The sequence below is a fragment of the Lepisosteus oculatus genome, chromosome 28 (genome assembly GCF_040954835.1).
Source record: "Lepisosteus oculatus isolate fLepOcu1 chromosome 28, fLepOcu1.hap2, whole genome shotgun sequence".
Taxonomy (NCBI): domain Eukaryota; kingdom Metazoa; phylum Chordata; class Actinopteri; order Semionotiformes; family Lepisosteidae; genus Lepisosteus; species Lepisosteus oculatus.
In genome coordinates this window covers 2,642,269-2,667,520 of record NC_090723.1, presented here as the reverse complement: position 1 = coordinate 2,667,520, position 25,252 = coordinate 2,642,269, and the positions used below count along the sequence as shown (strand labels likewise).

At 37.3% G+C, this 25,252-nt stretch overlaps 2 protein-coding genes across 3 annotated transcripts in view; both read right to left on the bottom strand.

Annotated features, from left to right (window-relative positions):
- Positions 1–3,723: 3,723 nt before the first annotated feature.
- Positions 3,724–25,252, bottom strand: part of psmc5 (proteasome 26S subunit, ATPase 5) — a 168,693-nt gene continuing 147,164 nt past the window's right edge. The window contains exons 1-12 of one of the 2 annotated variants that reach the window (XM_006638109.3): positions 9,640–9,744; positions 8,729–8,800; positions 8,435–8,504; positions 8,031–8,128; positions 7,684–7,740; positions 7,216–7,446; positions 6,501–6,627; positions 5,981–6,171; positions 5,583–5,681; positions 4,990–5,100; positions 4,315–4,401; positions 3,724–3,887 (exon numbers count right to left, since the gene is read on the bottom strand). In XM_006638109.3, coding sequence (XP_006638172.1) covers positions 3,834–3,887; positions 4,315–4,401; positions 4,990–5,100; positions 5,583–5,681; positions 5,981–6,171; positions 6,501–6,627; positions 7,216–7,446; positions 7,684–7,740; positions 8,031–8,128; positions 8,435–8,504; positions 8,729–8,800; positions 9,640–9,663 — 1,221 coding nt within the window. In that variant the 5' untranslated portion in view covers positions 9,664–9,744 and the 3' untranslated portion in view covers positions 3,724–3,833. Of the gene's footprint in view, positions 3,888–4,314; positions 4,402–4,989; positions 5,101–5,582; positions 5,682–5,980; positions 6,172–6,500; positions 6,628–7,215; positions 7,447–7,683; positions 7,741–8,030; positions 8,129–8,434; positions 8,505–8,728; positions 8,801–9,639; positions 9,745–25,252 lie in introns of those variants that run through there. The other variant, XM_069185734.1, reaches the window with a different exon arrangement.
- Positions 11,551–17,907, bottom strand: LOC102687454 (proline-rich protein 29). The gene is made up of 6 exons (XM_015361877.2): positions 17,756–17,907; positions 16,156–16,246; positions 15,458–15,579; positions 14,850–15,022; positions 14,083–14,153; positions 11,551–13,468 (listed from the first exon to the last, which is right to left on the bottom strand). Exons 1-6 carry the CDS (start codon positions 17,837–17,839, stop codon positions 13,437–13,439), a joined length of 573 nt encoding a protein of 190 aa, XP_015217363.1. The 5' UTR covers positions 17,840–17,907; the 3' UTR covers positions 11,551–13,436.

Genomic DNA, 25,252 nt, shown 5'->3' with positions numbered 1-25,252 from the left:
TTATATTTCATGAGACAGATTTTCTTTTGGCTAAAGGGGGAATCTATTCAGAAGCAAAGGAAACAGAAAGGAAAAGATCACAAAGTTTTCTCTGGCCAAGGCCATCAGACACAAGAATAAAACAATTAGATATTTGATAACTGAGAAGACTATGGCAATTGTAAAAGCTACCAGCATCACTGCAAATGCAGGGAACATACAGTAAACGACAACATGTCAGGGAAGTGATAGTACTGAGAGCACAGGGAGTGTGCCCTTTGATGCAGTACTTACTGAGCAGCAAGATCAAGTGTAGCTATCTCCAGAACTTGCACACAAGATGGCCCACTGCAACACTCTATTACTCTTAATGCCACTGGGACAATGCTGTTTGAATCATTTAAGGAATCTTTCTGAAAGGCTAAACTTACAGCTGTGGTTCTTTTAACTAAATCTGATTTCTATGTTAACCACTTTAACGTTGGGGCAGAATAATTCCCTGAATAAGACGACTAGGCCCGACAGACCAGTCTATCTCTGCCTTTTAAGTTTGGTTGTTAGTCAGTTCAGTGAAAAAAGAACTGGATTATGCTTTTTTGACTGCTTCATTAAAGAGGGAGGAGTAAAAGAAAAGATCACATAGCAGAATGTAGTGGAGTTCTACCTCCCCCTTGTGTTCTAATAGAACCGGCAGATGTTAAAAACGTGGAACTGGTTTTATGTGCAGTATGTGAAAAAGGAGGAAACATAAAAGTGTATGATTCATAATGCAGAACATTACTTTGATTCTCTCTAACCCTAATATTCCCAAACTGTTAATTCTAAAGAGGTGTCTGAGAGCACAATGAGATTGTTGCTCTAAAGGTGCAAATTTTCCTTCTGCAGCACAATTCACTTTGGATGAATTGTCATGGAAGTGCTTGTTCTGTTCATTCATTTGGTGAACCCATATTTAAAACATTTTAAACTTGTAGATTTAACTTGTACACTACCTTGCAAAAGAATGGCAATGTAATTTCTATTTTTTTTTAATTTTCCAAGGCTTAAATTAAAGTCAGAAAAAAACTAAAATATATTGACTGTAGAGGCACATGGTGATTAGCACTGCTCCTTCACAGCACTGAGGGCCTGGCTTCAGTTTCAGACTGGGGTGCTTTCAGTGTGAAGGCTCTGTGTTCCTCACCGTTGCGGAATAGAAACAAAAACATCAGGGGTATTTTGCTCCTCTTAGCACTCTGCTCCTAGTTGTGACGATGTTTTCAAACCCTACCATGAGCTTCAGAACACCACTTGGTTTCTTGTTTCAACAGGCCTATTCCTCAGTCTAACCACCCTTTGAAAGTTAATGAACCCCCCCCCCAGTTCAAATATTGTTTATAGTACTTATATACTCTGGCAATGCTTTTTTGTATTTGTGTCAATCGGATGCCACGTGCTCTATTAGCATTATTCACTATATGTAAACAATTCTGTGACTGATTATCTCCATTGTAGTACTCATGGCTGACATCACAATATCACAAGGCTATTATTGTATTTGTAGTACTCCTTGCTCCACTATACTCTTGAACCCACCCTACTTACTGTAGGTCTTGAGCTGTTCCCCATCTATGGAAGACTGAGCAGTCTCCTCCTGCCTCAATATTTCCTTGTCCATTTTCTCATTTTGAACTATTACTACCAACATCACACCCACTCCTCAATCACAAGTTCTTTTAAAGGAATAGGAGTATCATTATACTGCATGTTCCAAGCCACTCAGCTAACCATCTCATGGTTAAACATGTCTCTACTGGCTGATCCCATTTGGCTAGGGAAACTTTTCTATAATGAGTCTTATCATCCCCGACACACCAGAAGCAGCTAGGAGAGCCACTTTCTTCCTTTCTCCCATGCTACCCTTTTAACTTTTTCTATAGGAAGGTATTCCCCCCTCAAGCTACTCCTACATTCTCTTGTGAGAGGATACACTACTTTTTGTGCCACCATCACTTCCCAAGAGTTGCAGTCCAGCAAGCCAGCACTGGCCCTCTGAAGCACACTTCTTCCCTGCTGGGCCTTCCAAACAAACTATTACACCTGACACTGAGTACAGCCTAGTTAGCCCCTGTCTGCTGGGCCATTGTTCTCTCCTTCCTGGCTAAAGGCTAGATGCAAACTAAGTCCTTTGTCCCCCACCCAGCTGGTCTTATAAACCTCCTAAATTGCCCTCAGGGGAGTGGTTAATTCCTCTGACAACCTATCCAAACAACTCTGAGTGCTAAGGACTCAATCAGGCCAGCTGTGTCTAATATACATGTAGCTGCAGCTTTCAATTATCAGGTGGCCATTTTGGATCAAAGCCACATCATTAGACCTGGATTTTGAACCACAATAGTAGTTTCCTCACTGAGCCACCTCTACTACATCACAGATACATACAAGGAACCGTCATGGTACCATGTTAATAATGAAAGTGTAAAAGTGTTGTCTAATACCAGAAAATGAATCTTTTTTTAAAGTTCATACAGTAGTAGCATTGTATGTTCCTCAGTTCTGAAGAATGTGATTTACTATACATACTATTTACTTCTTTGGAGCCAGGTTTTCAACTACAGTGTTGTTCAACTACAAAATATACTGAACTGTCCCATTTTATAATCAGTTTATTAGACTTTCAGTTGTTACTAGTCTTCTGGACACTTCTTCAAACTATTCTACTTTATATCCCAGAAAAGTATGTTTAAAGTTAAGCTGTGATGAAATAGCAGTATTGTTTAGCTCTTAAAACTATGCATTTCAGGTCCTCTTATTTTGATGTTTTTTTGGAACACAACTGGTTTATGTATACTTGTTTGCATTTAATTGCTCAGAATACCTCTGACTTTCCCAGTAGCTTAAAAAAGCAACTATTAAAATTCAGTTTTTTGTTGGCCCAGCTTTCATCCCAACTCATGCTTGAAAATAGTAGTTCTTTTATGGAGAATATTAAATATTAAATAACACTTTTCTTCAGGTTCTGATGCTTTCTTTCTTCTTTGATAGCAGTGTCATTCCGTTAGCTAGGAGTGTCGAGTTTCAAAAAGCAAATAGAGAGGAAGTCTATTATGAAAAGGATCTTTGCTCATAACATTAGCCTTTCATTTATGTTATGCAGCACATGACTTAGAAGTTCACCTTATAATTAAGAAGGTTTAAAAACACCTTGTGCTTATCATTTCCCTCAGTCGTATTGTCTTTTGTGCATTATTTGAATACATCAGCATAAATTTCACATGTAAAGCAGGCACTAATGAACCCATCATCTTATTCTTGAGGCATATATCAGCACACGTCTTAAGGAACACCTTATCATGCAATGGTTCACAGTGTGGCCCTTGTCTTTGGATAAGACACTGCATTAGAACCTTAAGTAAATGAGGCCCTAGATTCTTTAACACCTCCATTAATCTTTACTGACTCATGCTGCATGTTGCAGGGATCTGGCCTCTTGTTGTTAACGACTTATTACGTTATGTTATTTTACGACTGATGTCTGCAAATAATATTTCTGAATCCCAGTTTTAAGCAATGTCCTGTACATGAATGGGAAAATGGGAAAAGCAGCTGACAGTTCACAAATGTGGTGCAGTGAGTGCTTAAAAGAGACTCATAACTGCCTTAAAATAGACAAAATAAGAAATTGTATATGCCTTCTAGCATATAATGGTAAAAAGTCTTTGCTGTGTAACTCTGATCTTTGCTTTCAGAGACTGAATAAGAAGATTCTTTGTGGAATATACATTTATTGAGATTGTAACACATAACAACAAAAGGAGAAAAGGGGAAAAAGCCAACTGGGATGCAAAACCATCCCAAGCCTGTCATCACAGGATCTATTTCCAGAGCTTCTTGATGGACATATTCTTCTCACTGTCTTTCTGCATGACCTGGTAAAAAACAAAACATGGGATTAACTTCAAACTTGGTTTTACTCAATTAGAAAACAAATCACTACTGTTTTCAAGATGTATCTAACATTTTTACTGGGGTACTTTTGGGAAAAAATACCCAACAAAATCTTTTAGAATTGTGTACAACACTTCTCTGCTTTTATAACCTCTAAACAAAACATGGCACTAACTGGCATAACGGTTCACATATTTTTAAAAAAACATGTCAATATTATTCATTGTCATAAGTTACACATGGATTTTAGTTACATATAAAAATATAAATGTGTATTTACCAGAGAAGAATTGACTTGCACATATGAATATATGTCTATATGTCAGAATCAAAAGAATATTTTGGAATAGGAAAACCAACTGCAACATTTGTCTTCTAAAAACAAAATAACAAAAAAAATAATCTTACTTTAGCAACAGCCATCTCAAAATCTTCTTGTGTTACATGAACTCTCCGCTCTCTCAGTGCATACATGCCCGCCTCTGTACAAACCCCCTGGGCAGAAAAAAACAACAGGATCAACTTTCCATTTACTGTCCAACCCACAGACTCTGCATCAAATAAGCTTTATGTGTTAGCTAGAGGTACCACCATGGACACTCTGACATCAGTGAAAGTTCTAAATGGCACTGTAAGTTGAGCAGTAATAAACAGATAGAACAGCTGGGGTCTCTGAAAGTAGGCACTTAAACGTTACCAGAGACTTCAGAGTAAGTATTTCCATTCTTTGTGAAATGGCTGCTGTAATTGCTGCTTTGTGAAATCCTGATGCATTTTTTCCAATTTAACAGATGATCTTTATGCCCAACTTCATCTAAAAATACTTTAACGTGTAAACAAATTATTATATATTTTTAATCCCATTAGAATTTAATGCACTAATGGTTTAAATTTTACTAATGATTTTATCATCTTAGTGAACAAATTTAGGAATGTTTGTGAATGAATATGCTGCCACCCAGTGGAATGCAAAAGTTACACGAACTTTTGCTACATTTCTTACCCAGGTTACTTTCTTTTATGTCGATCTAGGTTTTACCAGTATACTCATCAAAGAATGGTCTGAGTTCTCAGTGAACCTACCTTAACCTCAGCTCCCGAAGCCCCAGGCATAAGTTCTGCAATCTTGCGCAGATTAATGCCTCTCGTCAGATTCATTTTGCGAGAATGAATCTTCAGAATATCCAGACGAGCCTATTGTGAAAACAAAGTTAGTCACTTCTACTACTTTCCTAAGCTGTGAAATCGTCACCACAGCTGATTCACCATAACCCAACGTTTGAATGGCAGTAAGATTATAATTACTTTTTACACTGCGGTTTATCAAGGATAAATGGCTTGTTCTTCCTGTCACACACCTATACCAAGTGATATGTATAAACAACTAGTTTCAAATGTATCCAAGCGTAATTCAAAAAGGGTTGCAGGTATGAATAATTAGGTGGAAGTGATTATATATTGAACAGACTGTGATGTTTAAAATGAAAAGACTTCCATATTTTTAAAAAACAAGCCCATCTATACCAGTGTTTAACTGTCTCATACTTTTTGAGCTGATCAGGAACAATCTAAAAGGAGACCTTAAAGCCACTGAATGGCAGTTTTGATGTGCAACATTGACTAAGACAAACTTATGTGAATGCTAACAATGCGATTATGTTGCCACAAGAACTTGCCTCTTCGTTAGGTGGGGGGAACTCGATTTTTCTGTCAATCCGGCCAGGTCGAAGCAGGGCAGAGTCCAGAATGTCAATTCGATTTGTGGCCATAATAACCTGCAGTCCAAAATAAGAGGGATGACAGGCGACACGCGACAGCAAGCTTTGAACAGCAACACGGCAGAATAGGTTTTAGGAGTCGCTGAAGTAAGTGATGTTCGTAATATGAAGAATAAAAGGATGACGAATGAAGGAAAAAGCAACACCCCATTTTGGTTTTTATGAATTTGGACATCCACATTACAATCGTGAGAGGATATAACAGAAAAAGAATCAGTATAAGAGAACAAGAAGAAGAGCGAGATGAGAGTAATGGGTCCATCCTGATTGGATATGTGGCCTTCACTAGTACTCGCCTTGATATTCTTGGTGGCCTCAAAGCCATCCAGCTGATTCAGGAGCTCCAGCATCGTCCGCTGTACCTCGCTGTCCCCACCAGATCCCCCCTCCAGACGAGACGACCCAATGGAGTCAATCTCATCCATGAAGATGATGGAGGGGGCATGTTCCCTGGCCATGACAAAGAGCTCGCGCACCATACGGGCCCCTGTGACACAGATGAAGTGCCACATCATCAGCGTGGCCATTAGTGAGGTTGCCCATGTTGTCTGTTACCCACTCAGCAATACTCAATAAAACACAACTAATAGACAGATTTTTAATTATTCAACAAAAAAAAACGTTTTTTAGACGCTATTAAAAATATCATACAATGCAATTACCATTACAATATCTAGCTGTTGATAAATCAGCAGTTAGTCACTGAATGCTCAAAGGTGACCTTGAAATAAAGCCAGAGTTTCATCCTAAGAGGTGGAAAAAATAGCCTACCAGTGGAGCCTGTCTCCTATCAGACCTTCTTTTAGCTGTTCTTACCCTCTCCAATAAATTTCTGCACCAGCTCCGAGCCAGACACCCTAATGAAGGTGCAGTCTGTGTGATGGGCAACTGCCCTTGCCAACAAAGTTTTTCCTGTTCCTGGGGGACCATACAGCAGCACACCCTTAAAGACAAGACCACACTCATCAATATCTTGTTGTCCTGTATCACAGATGGGTTTCAGATTCTTTGTTTATTTTTTATCTTAGCACTTTTTTTTATAATTACATTTATGCACCATTGTCAAAAAGAGAATATAATACTCACACAACATCTACATACTACTCTATGGTGACAATTACTGCCGTATAAAACAACTGTATTTGGGCATTTAGGTGATCCATATCTCCATTAAAAATCATGTGCTTCTCTATTTTTGTAAACATAATTAACTCATTAATTTACTCACTCCATACCCAGTTCAACTGCATAATCAACTGATATTTGATCTTAGAGAACAAAAAATGCATATTATGTTTTTCTAACATGTACAGTTAAACTGCTTATTTTCAAGCCGTCAACCAGATTGGTTTCCATTTATGCAATAAGAGGTACTGTAAACCCAAAAGCTTTACATTAGTTTTGCTGGTTTGACGCAACATAATGATAACAGTATTCAGAGGAACTGAAACATTACAAAACACTACAATGAGCTGTCAACTTGTTAAAAGTGGGAAAAAAACATTAGGAGAAAATGCCAAGAGGTTGTCACCTTGGGCTGAGCGATACCGAGCGCTTCAAAGAGCTCAGGATGCTTGACGGGCAGCTCGATCACTTCTTTGATCTCCTTAATCTGCTTGTCCAGGCCACCAATCATCTCATAGGTGGAGTCGGGGACCTTCTCCACCATCATGAGAGACACCAGGGGATCCACTTTGTTAGGCAGGATCTTGTGGAGGGTGTAGCTGTCATTCCGCAAGGCTACACGGCAATTCGGTGTGACCTTCAGAGAGAAGGTTGAGAACTTATTGCCAGAAATGCACCTCCTATTTACTCTTTGATTAAGAAAGGTATCAAGACTCTTTAAATATTGATGGTAAATGATTTAAGTGTTCAATATAGATAAAATTATAATCGCTTCATATTTTTAAAACTGTTTCCCACCGCTCATTCTATTACCAATGGATACCAAGAGTCATTTAGTCAAAGCAAAGCAAAAAACACAAAAGGCAATACTCACATCATTGATGTCAATGTTTTTATCCACATCCACCACAAACTTTCCTTCTGGATGAACCTAAAGACAAAGCAGATTTCTCATTTTACAACAATGCCAAAATGACTCAAAACAAAAGCTTTCAACGATAACAACTAAAAGCCAATTATTTTTAATGCACTATAGACTCGTGCATAGTTTTTAGAAATTCCAAACACACATTCTCCAAATGACCATGTCTCTGCTATATTTGGATGAATACTCGCTGTAGTACATACCAGTATATCTTCAAATACTGTTAATGTTAATCGTGCAATCAAAAACTTTCTCTTGGTCATTCCTCACTGAACAAAGTGACAACAAGCACGCACCTTGACCAATACTTTCTTTTTGTCCATGGCCCTCACGACCTCTCCCACATAAGACCCTTGTTCCTGCAGCAGCTGAAGCTCCTCACGAAGGAGGCGCACTGAGAGAAAAAGACCAGTATATTCAGTGCAGCCTTTAAGAAATACAGCTACACACAAGAGGACGGCCATTCAGCATAGGAACTAAAATGCAACTTTTGTTTTTTGACAAGATAAAAATATTTGAAGGCTAATAATTTACTGTAGGCTATTAAAAAAAACAGAATAGAAATTCATCTAGAAACGTTTCCTAGCAGAAGAAAAGTCTGCTGGCCAAAGAAAATTATGGCATAAAATGTCTGTCATATTGACAAATGGAATTTGCTCTTTAAAAATGCTCTGAATTTTCCAGAGAAGAGAAAACATACCTTTTGCATTAAGCTCATTTCTCTGAGCTTGAAGACGTCTCAAATTCTGGCTCTTGTCATTTACTGTCAGCTAATATAAAAATAGACAAAAATCAGACCAGGAATACGAAGTACCATACACACCTGAAGTACCATTCCTGAAATGGCTTGGCAACATCAAATTCAAAGGAAAGGATATTTTATACTGGATTGCACTTTACATAATAAATCCAATTATTTGTCAAACTTGCGCATTCAAAGAATGTGAAAAGGCTCATTCTCCTATCTTTTCAATATATCCAGTAGATTTCTTACCTGAAGCTCTTCTATTTTGGACAGGTAGTACTGTCGGAGCCCAGTTCCTCCTTTCCCTTCCTCCATCTCCATCTACAAAACCGACCAATAAACTATTATTGTGGAATATCAGGGACACAGAACACGGTGATGTATTTAAAATAAAGGAACGAGCTGATTGAAAGACACTTCAAGGCTACTGTTTGTTTCTGTTTGCATCACTGAACATAAAAAAACTAAGGTTATTTCTCATTAAGAGCGAGAACGCAAACATATTGGTACGATTTCATTTATTTTCCTGGTCGGTAGCCCACAGTTCTGGAAAGACTGTTCTGTTGATCAGAAATATGGAAAAACCGTTGAACAAGTAATGTGACCTTAATTAAGGGGGGGTAGGACAACATTCACAAGTTTAGCTAAGAACTTGATTCTTGAAACAAAGAATATTTCAGATAAGTTAATATTTTAATATTTCCCATTAATGTATTCAGACGCATTGGTACTCTTGAAGCTAAATCGCGTATTTTAAAACGATGAGCCTTATCTTCTTAGACGGTGTAAGTGCATTGTTTAGTAAGGATAACAACGACCGAAAAAAAAAATACCAGCCTTCGCAAGAGTGTTTTAAAATAGAATAAAACTATTCATCAGGGATTCTGTCATTAATATGAAATTTTACATTTTAATCTTTCGATTCTGATAAATGATCAGCATCATGATTGATAAAAGACACAGAATGAGACAGCAAACCGGCTAGCTTAGATCTGTGACACATACTATGACAGATTATTTTATTTTAACGAGAACTGCTTCAAAAATAAACACAGGATTGCCACTTCCAAATAAGCACACTATACAGAAAATCTCCACAAACATGTTCACACTCCCGTTAATACAAAAAAAACCTTTAAACTTATAACTAAAACACTTACATGATCTAATCCGTCCAGCGCCATTTTGTACAACTAAACTTCCTTTAAAACTGGACTCATTTCCTGCTAAAACGGAACACCACGGTCCTCCGACGTTCCTTATAAAATCCAGCGCCCCCTGGAGGACGTTTTGATGGTCAGATCATAAAAATACTGTATTCTTTTCATGTGCATCCTGACAGAGCATGTTTGTACAAAATAAAGTAGCTCTAACATAAATTGAGACGCAATGTTTCATTGTCACATTATATTATTTTAATTTAAAAGTCTATTTTGTCTGAGATTTTGCCACCTTAAGTTTACTTGAACTGGTTCTAGTGACACCAGTGTTTGCTAGCTTTTTAGACATTCAGGCACTAAGGTAAGGCTTCAAATTATTTACCTTTTTATGGGGTAAAATACAAACTGTGATACTTCCATTGCTGAAAACAATTTTAGTTGAATGAGTACATTATTTTATCTACGGTTTCAATTAAAATACTAAGGGACTTAGTTGCAACAAAACCCAAGGACCTGTGTTGACAATCCCCGTTCTAGAGAGAATACACTGTATGGCAGACATTTCCAGATCTAGTCTCAGAGAATTATATCTCCTGGTGTTCAGTTGAGTCCAACTCTCAGTAAACTTAATCCAGTGGGCTCCCAATCTGGTGACTGTGACCACTCTTCAGACTTGCAAATATGGATGCCCCTGTATGAAATTGAAACTGTCTATGTACTGTACCTGCTGTACTTCTAGAGGTCTTGTTTTACTGGTCTATTTTGTGTGCTTTACGATGTTCTTCACATTATAAGGCACTTGTTGCTGATAGATCCTCAGAAATCATGTCTGAAAGTAATAATATAGTAGAGATAATGGTGGTAACAGTACTGAAAAGTCAAAGTTATACAGTTTCTTTTTTTATGTGGAATGTAATTATTAGAATAACTTTCATTTTAGAAAGATATTTCAAACCACCTTTCAATCTGCTTGATTGCAGAGAAAATCTAGCCTTAATATGCAGTCAGCATGATATGTTAAATTAAACAGCTTGGGAGATGCTATTTAAATGTAATTTCAATTAGAAGGTATTTATTTGTGGAAATATCTTGCAGGTGTTTCTGGCATGTTTCTAACAGGAGTTTTCCTGCTTTGGAAAGACGGTGGAACATTTACTAAACCATTTACTAAATTGAATGCTTGAGTATTCAGAAGTGAAGAACTTTAGCTGTGTGAGAGCTAAGTTCAAAGTCTTTAACTATAGATTATTAAGACTCGTTATGTTGTTGTATCTTCAGTCTTTTGTTTATTTCATGAATGATTGTGTTATGTTGAATTCAACACTGGTTGCTGTTACTCTGCTAATTCTGTCTGTTACAGAATATTTACAGACATTTGTCTACCTTTTACCATTAAAGTCATCTTGGAAAAAGATATCAGTTGAATCACTTAGTAGAGAAGAAATAAATAACAAACATTACCAAGATCCTTAACATTTATTGAACATTTTAATAAATACATTTTAACAGAAATTAACTTTGCATAATTTACATTTTGAATCATCACCCAAAACTTTGAAGTGAAATCATAACATCTGCTACAACTGATATTTTTTTCCAATCGGACTTAAATATTATGTTCTGTATTGCTACATTATACAATCTGTAATACTACAATTTATATTGTTTATATGTAAAAATTCTTACATTTTTAACCTCTTTCATTTAAACAGAACTACGTAAGAATTTAAGAATCCAGACTCTTTTAATAACTTTTTAAAAATAAGGTTAAGTATTTTGAAGATAGTTATATGTGCATAGTTAATCGTGCAATAATTTTTCTTAATTGATACAAATTGTGAAAAAGGCTTAGGTGTAGTGGCAGTATCAGAAACAAAAGCTGAACTAATAAAGCATATAAATGTAGCCATGTTAATAATCAGAAATGTCATTTTAATATGTGCTTCCATGATAAGATTAAAGGTTATAAATCATTTAAAAGTTCTGTTGCTTAGACTTATGTAAAGGAACTGGAAAGAAATCTTTTAAGACTATGCATAAAACACTGCATAAAATAATGACTTTTATTCTGAAGGTTACCTCTTGTAATCTATGCTTTGTAGCCTTAGCTGGAGACCCCCTGCATTTCTCTACACTTCATCTGTGGTTGATTAATCTCACCTAGCCTCACCACAGCAGTCTCCAGTCTCCTCCAGGCTGGGTAGACACTGCCCCAGCTGAACTCAATTTCCCTCAAGCTGATTGCTCAGATGGAAATAATATTTATTCTAAAACAGGGTCTATCTGTATTCGCATTTCATTTTTTAGTGCTGAGGCTGTAGATGAAGGGGATGTAACATAGTAGGACAGTAAAATATGGATTTGGACATGCTGAGTTTGCTCATTCATTTTTCTAACCACTTCTTCCAGTTCGGGTTCGTAGGTGCCTATCCTAGCAAGCAATGGGGGCAAGGCAGGATACACCAAGAATGGGATGCCAGTCCATCTCAGGGCACACACAGACTCAAACCTACACATTCACACCAGGGTGAATTAAAAAAATAAAGAAAAAAATCTTTGGACTGTGAGAAAAAAAAGAGAAAAAACATCTATGGACTGTGAGAGGAAACTGGAAGATCTGCAGGAAACCCATTTGAACAGGGGGAGAACATAAAAAACTCCACACAAACAACAGTTCAATGTCCAGGATTGAGCACAGGAGCACCGTGCTGCAAGGCAAATGATAACCACTACTGTATCATCCAGTTTACCGCATTTGACAGTTACAGTACATACTACACGTGATAGATAAAACAATTTAACCTTGTTACAGTACATCACACATTACATCACACATGACATACTGTATGTATTTCTTCTATTTTGTTTATCTAAACCCTAGGAGTTTACAAATTAAAAAATAAATAATTGAGACATGTCTTTAAAGAAATCTACTGAATCAGTATACAAAACAAGGCTTGAAACATGGCTTGAAAACTCAATGTCCAAAAGCAAAGTGCCTTTCCCTTTCCCTTTCAGTCTTGAATCTGTATGCACTTCATTTAAAGTACATTAATGCTCTTTGTGTGGTGCTTGTAACTTATATCTAGAGTTAAAAATTTAAATCCTTCAGAAACTATATCTATGAAAATCACACATATCTATGCACATTACATACTGTATGTACAGTATATACTTTAATATACTGTATATAGATCTGCAAGGGGATCATCTGTGAAGGTATGTTGTGAAAGTTCACACCTTGAGATCCCTTACCAAACAGTAATTCATAGAAGAAGACTGTAGGCAGTTCATAGAACTAAAATCATGACTGTAGAATTCAATTTCTCGATTTGATCGGCCAGAAACTGAGACCTGAGCCATGCCTGACTTGGTCACAAGAAACCTGAAGTGGAATTGTTACATTAAAGTGGAAAAGTTGATATAAAACAGAATTACACAGCTCTGGTCTTGAAGGGCCAAGAAGATTTCTGGTTTTCCTTCCAAACCTTAATTACCAGATTGAACTTATTATTTTGCTGAATTGGACCAATTAAAGCTTTTCTGTGTTCATAAGTAGCTGGAGATTTAGAAGGACCTCTGAAACCTGCTGAACAACAGCATATGAGGACCAGATCTGGGCTCCACTGATATAAAGAAATAAAAAGATCTGGTTTTAGTAAAAAATCGTGGCCTATAAACTTTGTTCCAAATGTGACAACCATTTCTAGCATGTGCGCTACAAGTGTGGTAATCTTAACAATTCACTTCAACAACGGGCCTGTATCGGCTGGTGTTGTCCACCCAGGATCACAGGATCATATCCTGTCTTCTGTTGCATCATAATATTCTGTAAGAAAAACAATGAAGACAGAAGTAATCAAAATGTATATACAGTATATTCTGTAAATTACAATCCACAGTTTTATGGTCTACTGTATATATTTTTTGGAACTGAAATCTATAAAGAATAGTTTTATTTAAATTCCTGGTGCTCTTTCTATTTACCAAATCAGATATGCCATCTCAATTTTGGGCATTGCATTCATCGGGAGTCTTCAAGAAATAACTGAATGAGATCCTTAGACCAATAAGATAATAGCAACTAAATAAACTGATAGGACCACTGTCTCCCTCGCCTTTGTAATCTTGCTTTTTAAGCTTTCTTAAATTCACAATTACTGTGAGAATGTGGAGAGTTGCACTTTATAAAGCAGGGCATTAACAGGGGCAAACTGAGGGTAGAAGCAGCTGCCTCTCCTTTGATCCCACAATACTCCAGCTCGTCCACAGCCCTAACCACTTCACTTTCCCCGGTAACTGGGAGCTCAACTTGGATCAAAAACCAGCAGACATCTGGCCCTCCTGGGAAACTCTTCTTCTATGGTATTGCACTAGCAGTTGATTTTTTAAAAGATTTTAATTTTTCATAAAGCTTTACAACCTTTGTCAAGACCACAGTACCTGCAGCCGGCGGTATGTCAGCTCCTACTGTACCAGTAGCACTCGGGGGAGGTGGAGGTGGAACTGCTCTCCTGTGTACGGGGAGAGCTGGTGTCAGTTCACTAGGCATCATTGCAAGATAAACCAGAAAATGAAAAGACCAAGGTGCTGAAAATCATGAAAGAATATATACTGTAAGGGTAATCTCAGCCTCCTTCACCCAGCAGAGCCCAGGGGCAGAGGAGGAAACTATAAAAGCAGATGCATAACTGATAGAAGGAAAATGTTTTTCTGATAAGATGGCTGAGCACACTACGTTTCTTCACTGTTCACTACAGTTTGAGGAGCTTGTTGTTGTTCTGTTCGTCCATCCATCCAATTTCTAGCCACTTCTTCCAATGCAGTAGCCTATCCCAGCAAGCAATGGGCACAAATCAGGCTACCATGGATGGGACACCTGCCCATCACAGGGCACACACTGACACGCACACGTTCACAGCTGGGGACAATTTTCCCAGAGGCCATTTAACCTATCAGTATATTTTTGGACTGTGGGAGGAAACCAGAGCACCCAGAAGAAAACTCATGCAAACTTAGACAGAACATACAAACTCTTCATCTTCATCTTTATCTGATCTTTATCATTTCATCTTTTGAGTCAGAACTGCTACTAACAGCATAGGAAAATAGGGTACGAGCACACACTGTACCAATTAAGCCCTTAATTAAGACAATCAAATCTAGTACATTAAAGGCTTTTCAATGATCCATGTCTTTGACTTACTCACATGTCTTTGTTAGGAGAAGTTACAGGATCCACATGCTGCATACTAGCATCCTGGTAATTCTGTGGTTGCTGTGGCACCTGAGCCCAGGAGGCGTAAGAAGGAAAGGGCTCATAGTGATGGTGATAAACAGGCTCTGGATACTCCTCTTCCACAATTATAGGGTATCTAGGAGGCTAAACACCACAAAGTGAATACCAAGTCAATCAGAATGAATACTATAAACCCAGTTTAAACTTCAACAGCTGTGAGGATAGCTTATTGCGACCTAGTAGAAATTCATTTACTTGACGGTTTAAAACCATGGGATGAGTATAACATTTGGAACCATATCTTAGGTAATAAGGAGTTGCTAACTATTGGATGAATAATATATAAAGTATGATATCCTGTGAACTTTCTTAAAGTTATATATTGTATTCCAAACATTGAAAATACCTTTGAATGCTCCATACCATTGTAAATACTCATAATATCTTAGTATTCTTAGTAATCTCATACAGTAAATGTAAATCCTGCTATGCATTGTGAAGGTCAGTTCTCCCTGTAGTGATCTGAAACTACAAGAGAAAACAATACAGCAAATAGAAGAATTAAAAGATATGACTTACCTCTGGGGGAGGCTGTGGAGTTGACTGTGAATACCCAAAGGCATTCAGAGCAGACATGGTCATGTTGTTCATTATGACCTGGTGCATTTGGGCATTCTGAATCATCATCAGTTCTACTAAATCTGTCACAAAACAGAAACAGCAGGATAGCAAAACAGCTGTATGATTAATGCTGTGATTTGGGAAGCAGTAACAGGAGGAATAAGCACTAAGTAAGTATTCTGTTTGAAAAAAGTATTAGATGCACATTTCTATGTTTTATTAGATTACACAATATAACACAATACTGTGGTGCTTATGCTCTGGTTCTATGCACTGTATATTCTGTGCAGAATATCATGACCCACCAAATTAAAATAAATCCATGAAGATTATCCAGGGTGTTTATATGCTCATTTCACTTACGACTATAAATTATCAGTGTGTGGCATTTTTCAATGATCAGTAAATTCAAATGAATTTTCAGGAACTTCAGGTACAATTCTTTCATTTAATGAGTGCCACAAACCATTATACAATTAATGCAGATTACATTAGTGTAGCTAGAGTTTTGGTCCAGTGTATTGTTACATTATTCATGCAATCAAAAAGAACATATCACTTCTTAAGAGGTGGGGATTACTACAGCAAAGATGTTCAAGTTTTCAATTCTAACTAAATAGCATTGGTGAAGATCTTTATGGAGTCCCCAGTTCTACCTTCTTTGACATGGCCTGGTTGGACAGGAGACACTGCAGGGTACATCGCTGATGGAAGCTGCTGTATAATTGCTGTTGGTTGTTGTGGTACCTGCAAGAGATATGGGCCAAGCAGGTGATCAGAGTGAATTCTGTCCTCAGAAGTTCTTCTGAGCAATGCTTCAGCATATTTCATTGATAATCTACATTGTTTAAGCATCAGTGAAGGAGTGGTTATGTAACCACTTGGCCAGAGCAGTAACAAACATCAATCTCTTATGGTCTGTGCAGCCCTGAAAAGGATAGCTTGTAACATGCTCATACAGTATGACTGTGACTCTGACTCTGAGCCTGTCACAGACTAACAGGTCTGGGTTCAGCCAGTACTCTGTCTGGGAAGTGGTGTTATGTGGTGCAGATCCTGGAGGTGCCACTGTGAGCCAGCTCAGATCTAGGCAGTGTTTTTTTCTGCAATAGATTCTCTGTTGTACAGTTCACCTTTGATTTTCTCGGTTCATATTTGTTTTTATTTCTGGAGTATTTAATAGCCATTTGTCATTTAACTTAACCTATCGTCATATTATAAGAGGTATATTAAAATATACCACTATGGATTATTTTCCAACACCTATTTTTTTTCACTATATTCAGATGGAGCCAGGCCTGAACCAGAAAGACAGTTAGGAGGTGCTTTTTTAAGCAAATCTAAACATTATCTGGTCAGCCTTCACACACAACACCAGCTGAGCAACATTAGCTCACTGTTTCTGGAATAGGGAGGTGGCACTGCCTGGAATCAGAGCTTGCAATCAGACTGCAGGACTCCATGACGATCTGCAGGCTTGTTCATTTGAGCTGCTCCAGGGCACCCTAACTAGTCTTCTCTTATTTTTCTCACCTCAGCACCTTCTATTACTTGACTGTAACATTTCACATAAAGCAAAAGGGTATTACACTTAAGATGTGGACACAATGGTTCCCATTCAATACCTGAAGCACTTTGGTATAAAAAGCGTTACATAAAATCAAATTCTTACTTTTGGAATATCAGATATTAAAAAAAATGTGATCAAAGCCAATAAGTCAAGCATAGTGCCAACTATGACATTGTATAATGCCATAAAGACTACAATTCATGTCCTGTTGGATTTCTGTCATATTTCCGCTTGAAATAGCTATGAAGTATGTTGGTGTATAGGCTATATTCTGTGTTATGGGCTGTATTTTCTGTTTTCTACTTGTGTGATATTCTTTTTTATTGATGCTCTTTCAGTGGTTGAATAAATTGCAGAGCTTTTTCTGCCAACTCATCAATCTACCCCTTTGAATGACTGGTGGAATATGGAACAGGCTAGCAAGTCTAAACTGGTAACTGGCTTCTGTGAGCTGCATGCATTTCTTGAATCAATTACCTCCTATACAAGCTAGACAGACAAATTGTAATTGTAACAGGTACTGTAATTTAACAAAAAAAAATCTCCACCTGTGTTGTTCAGGTGCTGCAGTGCTGCAAGTGTTCAAGAGCTACAGTATTACACAGTAGTGAAACTTTCCCAAGTTTGCCTTGTGACTCTCGTGAAAGTGAAGGAAGAAATGCATATACACAAAGTAAAAAACTTACAGGCTGTTGGATAATCTGAACGCTTTGTGGATCCTGGTTCCAAACTTGCATTTGATAATAGTTGTTCTCATTTTCCCATGCCATGCTGTGTGCTTAGAAATTAATCCTTACAGTCGTTCTGCGTCAAACTCAGTTTTATGGTGAGTTTTCATGATACTGTGTTACCATGGCTACAGAGTGCAAACATTACTTCTGTTGTTAACAGTATACACAATGTGGTGTGTTCTGTTTGCTTTGTACTTGTAATTTAAAGAATGAAAAAGAAAAACATTTACTTCAAGATGTACTGTACTGTATATAGTTTATTGCAACCTTTATTTTAAAATAATGGATTTTACCAAAGAATAACCGGTTATAATAATTTAAATTCTTGATAAATGCTTAATACACAGTAAGATCAACACAGTTTCTCTACAAAGTGCATTCAGTAGCCTACATAGTGCAAAATATGAATTTGTGGTCTGGCACTGGTCTTGATATAAGTCTGATATAACAGGATCAAGTCTTTAATTGAATTGGACAAGAGCGATTACTATATTTATCCAGATCTTAATCTTGTGATTCTTTAAAGGCCAACAAAACCTGCCAAGTGCTCAAAATCTCTGACACGGTGTTTATGATTTGTTCACTTGGCCAACTTTTAAATATATTGTATTCTGTAGAAGGCCTGTGCTGTTCCTATAGGTGTTCCCAGCCATGGTCGTGGATGTCAACACATCTGCTGTTTTTTATTCCTGCTGAGCTCTTTACTTAATTGTATTAATTAATGCCTGGCTACGTTTAAGCCCAACAGTGAAAGGTAAATTCCAAAATAGTTAAGAGTTGAAAACAATTGAAGTTCAAGTTAATTAAGAAATAAACAATTGTTGAGTTCATGGCAGCATGGATGGAACACAAAGCAGCAGGTGTGGACACCGGCTGGAGACGCCTGTCCTATAGAGCAGTGTCTTCGATCATCATATTGGGCACTGCATGGGAAAGTGCTTCCTATTGGTTTTCTAACACCTCTTGCAGTAGCATCCAAGTTGTCTTTGGAGTTCTTCAGTCTAAATCTGACCAGGCCCAGCCTTCCTTAGCTTCTAAGATTTCATGAAATCTCCAAAATCTAAAATTTATCACAAAGACTAAAACAGAAAGCATACCGCGATTCACACAGTTATAATCAGAACACGATACAACAGAATCACAGTAATAGTGATAATGAAAGACTCCAAAACATTTAGTTTAAAACTTTCTTCTCCACTTCAGTTCTTATAACGGTCTTATAATTAAAATAGTAATTCAAACTCATGAAGCCCACTCTGTTGTACCATATCTTGATGCTCCAAGGGATCCTCATCGTATCAACTCCTGGTTGTCCACAGAGGTCCCTTTGTTTTATATATTGAGGTATTATGTCTCATGGATTCATGCAGCCCTACTATGTTTCACATCTCAGATGCAAATCTGCATATAGCCAGAAGAGGGGAGTGTTATTCTTTTTTTCAGCTACCTAAAATGTAGTTACAGGCAGCTATCTGCTCCTTTTAAAATGTGTGACACAACACTTATTAAGTGAAATGTGTGTTTCTGAGTTCACACATGCAAATGTGCTGTGTGCATGTAGAAAGTCTTTCTTTTCAAGAGAGGAAGAAAAATGCTCTGACTTATGCTGGAGTGGGTGTCTCAATGTGAATTTAAACAGGATGCAGGAACCATCCAGTCACCATCACTAGACTGCTAACAGAAAGGAGCCCATGATTGACCAGGATTTAATTAACTACATGTACAAGTTAATGATAAGATCAACAAGAACATTGCAACAACTTTGGTTACTAATCTAAACAACATACAGCAAGAATATAATAACAGTTACTGTACAAGCGAGAGGAGACCATCTGGCCCAACTAGCCTCTTCGGTAGTTACTGTAGCAGCTAATTGATCCAAAGATCTTAGCCAGCCCTTTTATGAAATAATCCAGTAAATCAGCATGGCTTGTTCCAGACTACACTACCACGAGCATCATCCATTCTTCCATTTCCTAGCCACTGTATCCAATACAGGTCACCTGGGAGCCAGAGGCTCTCACAGCAAGCAATGGGAGGGGTACACCCTGGATGAGATGCCAGTTCATCATGCGGCACACACAGACACAGACACTCACACACTCACAACATGGACAATTTTCCCAGGAGCCAACTGACCTATCAGTAGGTAGGAAACCAAAGCACCTGGAGAAAACCCACACGAACACAGGGAGAACATACAAACTCCATGCAGAAGTAGCTTGGGAGTTGTTCCAGAGCTGCAAGGCACCGATGCTAACAACTGCGCCACTCTGCTGCCCTACAATGAGCATCATGGAAGAGTTGGTTACATTCATTTACTTTCCTTATAATTCTAGTATCATGACTCAGCATCAATGGGCTGTGTGACTGCAGACTGTACATCAACATGACAGGCCACATGAATATGGAAAAGGTTTTTTTTATTCTGATGAATCACACTGCAGACCTATGGAAAATTCCCTCAGTTAAGATATAATATAGATTTGGTGGTGATACCATAATTCTGTCAATGGCAAACACAGTATTACAGTGCATCGACCACAGGTTGAAAACAGTGCAACTCTCAATGTTGGAAGAAAATCCAGGAAGTTTCATGGTTCTTGTTCACATATCTTGACGATGTTCATACTAACAAATGACTGACCACCGGAGGGTGAGATGTGCATAGATGTAACATTAAAGAGGAATGGAGGAACAACACTGAACATGTCATGAAGCGTCTTTCAGGACCCTATATACCCTATAGTAAGTAGTGCACAAACCAAGTCTCAGTCACGTACATAGGGATACCTAACTCAAGGGCTCCATATTGCCAAAATGGTACATACATAAATGTAATTGTCATTACTTTTCCACACTATATATTTTATTGTAGTTTTCTCAATTGGCAAAATGAAAGGTGCAGCTTGTCAAATGAAGAATTGAATCATGCAGGGCTTACCAATACTATTCATTTTAAATTTCCTGTGTGTAATTTAATGCTTTGTTCTGCAAACATCCTATGGGATACAATATCTTAAGAGGTTCAGTTCACTTGTATACTTGCATTTCCCTATTAGTTTAGTTTTTACTCTTTGTAGATAACCTCATATTTATCTGCAGTACTTGCAAAGGAATCAAGGGTTTAACAGACAGAATGGGTTAATAAACTATCCCTGCAAAGCTCTGAAGTCAATTTGAGAAGCAATTTGCTCTTTACTCTGCGTAATTCCAGCAACTGCAGAACACACACGTGAACATTAGCATCAGTTGCTATTTTTGTCAATTAAAAATAAATGAGGCTAACTTTTTTCTGAAAGTGCTGCAGTGAACATATTAAATCTTAAGCTTAATATTGACATAACTATGTCTTCATTATAGTCTTTAAAAGTACTTTGGGGGTATTTTTAGACATCCAGCAACATTGTCCATAAATTGACTATTAGTTACGTTTTTTTGTTCTAGCTAAAGGAAATCAAATGTCAATTCCTTGGCTTTTTTTAGGTTTTCATTTAGATTTTTTTTGCAGTAGACACTAGCAGCCCACAGAGACTGGATGTATATTATCTTGCATTTCAGGCATTGAAAGCTCTCGATTTAATAAAGTTCAGACAGAGAAGGAGCACAATCAGTATGCTCCAGTTCAGAATGTAATAAAAAAATAGATACTTTAATTTCTGGAAAGCAAATTCCATCACAGAGTGTGACATTTTGATTGCACAACTAAGTCAAGTTCCGTCAGGTCCAACCAACATTATTATTTTCTTTACTGCTGCATGAAAGTAGTTTTTACAGAACCTCCATTTAAGAACCCACATGATCCTAATGTGTTTGTTATTTATAGACTGGGGCATTTAAAGACAATCTTGCAGTACTTTTAACCTTTAGTGCAATAAGTAATTTAAAATGTCTCCTTCTCTTTTTATGAATTTCCACTATTGTACAGCATGTATATTCCAGGTGGATGGAAGTACATGTTATTGCAGATATTGTTGCTATCAAATTTTATCAATTTTGTCTGACCAGCAAGAAAAGGGGAATTGAATGTCTGGGTTTTAAATAGTTCTAATTTAGGTACATATTTTGTTAGCACGAGGACACAAGATGATCCAACCATTATCATAAAGAGTATTCCAGGTAAGGTTATTGCAAGGCCTTTTTAACCTTCCTGTGAATAGTTTGCATTATAACATCATAATGACAAGATGTTGAAGCAACCAAAGAGTCAAAATTATGACACAAATACACAGATGTACAGTATATTGAAATTAATAATGCAGAACATTCTTTTTGATACCTGTGTAAGATCTTTAACTGGTCACAACTACAGGATGAATGGCAGGATTTTTCTGAGCAGTTTCATTGTAAGACACTCATAAACACATACTCATTTAAGATGTAGCAAGGTGGAGAGGGACCCTAAACCCAGAAGGGAAATTAGGACTATTTGAAATCCAGCATTTGGTTCTCTTCATGGTAAATTCAATGGCTTTTGCTCCAGAGCCATGTTTACCGACTAGATAAAATCTAGCTAAAGATTATCTATACATATACAGTATACTGTATGCATGCTTCATCATGTCATGGCTCATGGTCTAAACATGCTTAAAAAAATGGTGCTGTTCCATTTTCAAAGAAAGAGTTAGAATATTTGTATATTCTACACTTTGGCTGTTTTTATTTGTGATCACTCTATATAGCAGAAAGCAAATACACCTATAACAAGAGTAAAATCAAAATGTAAAAACACACTTGTTTTTTTTTTACAATTCCTTGTAAATGTACGCTCCAAATGATTACAAGACCATAGCATGAACAACTTAAAGTATGATTTTACATTTTGCAGATGTGCAGGTGAAGACCTGCAATTTTACTGAGTGCGAGGAATGGGATAAATTGCAGTTTATATGTAGAGCTTTGTTTAGATACATCCGTAATTTGCTTTTTGTTTAGAAATGGATTTGTATCGATTTGGACTACAGTGTAACAGTCTCCAATAAAATTAGGAAATTCCCGAGAGGCAGAGAATGTGCTCGCTTGCCTGATAGTCAAAGCTGCAAAGTGATTTTAATCTGAAAAGAAGCTCAAAGGGATCATCATCTGTCAAATACTTTCTGTCTGAGCCTGGATGATGATGCATTATAATTTAACAATATCAGCATAAGACACTTTTCATGAGTCATGTAGCTGGCTATAGGAAATTCAACAACATGTCCAAATGAAATATGTGTAAACTTGTGTGAAATTAAATATCAAATACATTCTTGCTGTCAATCAAAAGAAAAATATCCATCAGAAGATATCATAAAAATCTAATTTTAGTCCTTATTTTCCAGTTTCTGAATGCAAAAATAATTGCCACAACTTTGCTTTGGTTTGTTTCTCGCAATGAGTTCCATATTTCAGTAGAAAGGCAATACAGCGAAGCTGAAATGCATATAAATGTCATGCTCTTGGCATCCTTCCAAATTGCTGTGTTTTGCGTCTACTGCCGGCTGCTGAAAAGGTAATCTTGCGGTAGGTATGAAGATCTATAGTTGAAAAAGTGGAAGGCTGTTATTTTCATTTCTCCTGACACCAACACACTTGCTAGTTCTCAGATCCCGTGGGTGGTAGATTTTAAAAAAAACTATTATTCTCCAGTACTTTAACCTATTCTGGTTAGGTTTTTATTTCCTTAAACATAGCAGTTTTTAGTAACCAGTTTTATACGTCTATCTCAGTTATAGCAATAACAACAGTGAATTACAGACAAGGGGGTAGCAGGGGGGTGCAGTGGTTAGCATTGTCATGCGAATATGGCCATGGATTGAATTCCAGACCTGGGCTTCTATCTGTGTGGAGTTTTATGTTTTCTGAGTGTTCGCATGGTTTAATTAGCTTAATTGGTTAATTGGCTTCTTTTGTGAGTGTGTGTCTGCTCTCTGACAGATTGGAGCCCCATCCAGGGTGTAGCTTGCCTTCAGCCCACGGCTTGCTGGGATAGGCTCTGGGTCCCTCATCAACCTAAACTGGATGAAGCAGTTTGAAAAATGGATGGGTGGAAGTACACTAAGATTCCCTTTAAATGTCCAGGGCAAACGAACATGTTGCACACTGGCCTCTTCTGTACTCAGTCATTTTTTTAAAAAGTACTTTAAGGATCCAAGTCCACTCCCAAATCCAGCCACCATTGTTTTTTTTACTCAGAATAAAATACAATATGCAAAATATGACAGCTTAACTGTAAAAAGGAGACACAAATAAGTAAGACTTACTATACAACCATGTAATTTTTATTTTAAATTTAATTTTAAAATAACTTTGTAATTGTTAATGTTGTGGACAAAAGAGCACATCACAATAATTTGTTGTGCATGAACAACAGTCTGTCTTAAGGGACTTTCTAAATCCCTGGTTTTTGCTCTATACAGTATAACTGGCAATGCAACACTCCTTTTTAAACATCTACTGATCAATATATCAAAAACCTTTAAAAATTAATACAGACCACTCTATTTCTTTATTAATATTACGTTTTCTGTACTTCACTGGAATTTTTAATGACTGAGAATTAAAAATTGTCTGACGCCTGGAGAGAGAGAATTCGAGTTACTCACGGCATGCCCTGCAGTCTAGCTGAGTCACACCCCTCTCAGCATTTCAGTCCTCCTTCCCCAACAGCCTTCTTTTTCTCTAAACACAGTATATGAGAAAATATCTATAACAAGGTAACAATACATTACCACTGTGATTATTCTAAATATTGCAAATCAGACAGTGTCAATGTTAAAGCAGAATGCAATTAAATGCAGTAATAAAATAAACCTGTGTTTGACCCCAGCCATGCATAGAAGTTTACTGTTCCTGTTTGAAATAATTGGCTCTAACAGCCATATGTTTCCTTATTGTTTCAATATTTTAACTTCCACATTCCAAACTTTAGTGCAACGTGCATGTTAAAAAAATAAACGTCTTCTATCCCGTTGCTTGTCCCTGTGGGATAGACCAGCCATCTGCTGGCTTTCAAAAAACCGAAAAAGAACATAACAGAACACTTAACCTTCTTAAACATTTCTTTTTCAGGAATCAAACCCTTCTGGAACAAACTGTTTAAAAACGGAGGGAGTGAGGAACACTGTCAGATACAAGCAGATGACCGCAGTGAGCTTTGTCACATCCTTAACTCTTTCTGATGTCCTCAGACCTTTCGGCATGGTTCTGTAGGACTATTTTTTAAAAACTGCTCTTGTTGATAAATGAGGATCTGTCAGTGCCAAGCAAACAAAAATGTTTGCTTGGCACTGACATGGCACTCCCACGGTGCCATGGGCAAGCAAGACACAGCCAAGCCTTTGGAGATGCTGGCTGTCATTTGGAAGAATAAATTACAGCTCTCACACAGTGGTATATGCTTTCATGTGATAACATATTTTCTTACAGAGTGTCAGGTTAAGCTTCCAAAAAAATGTTCTGGAGCTTTGGAGAAGG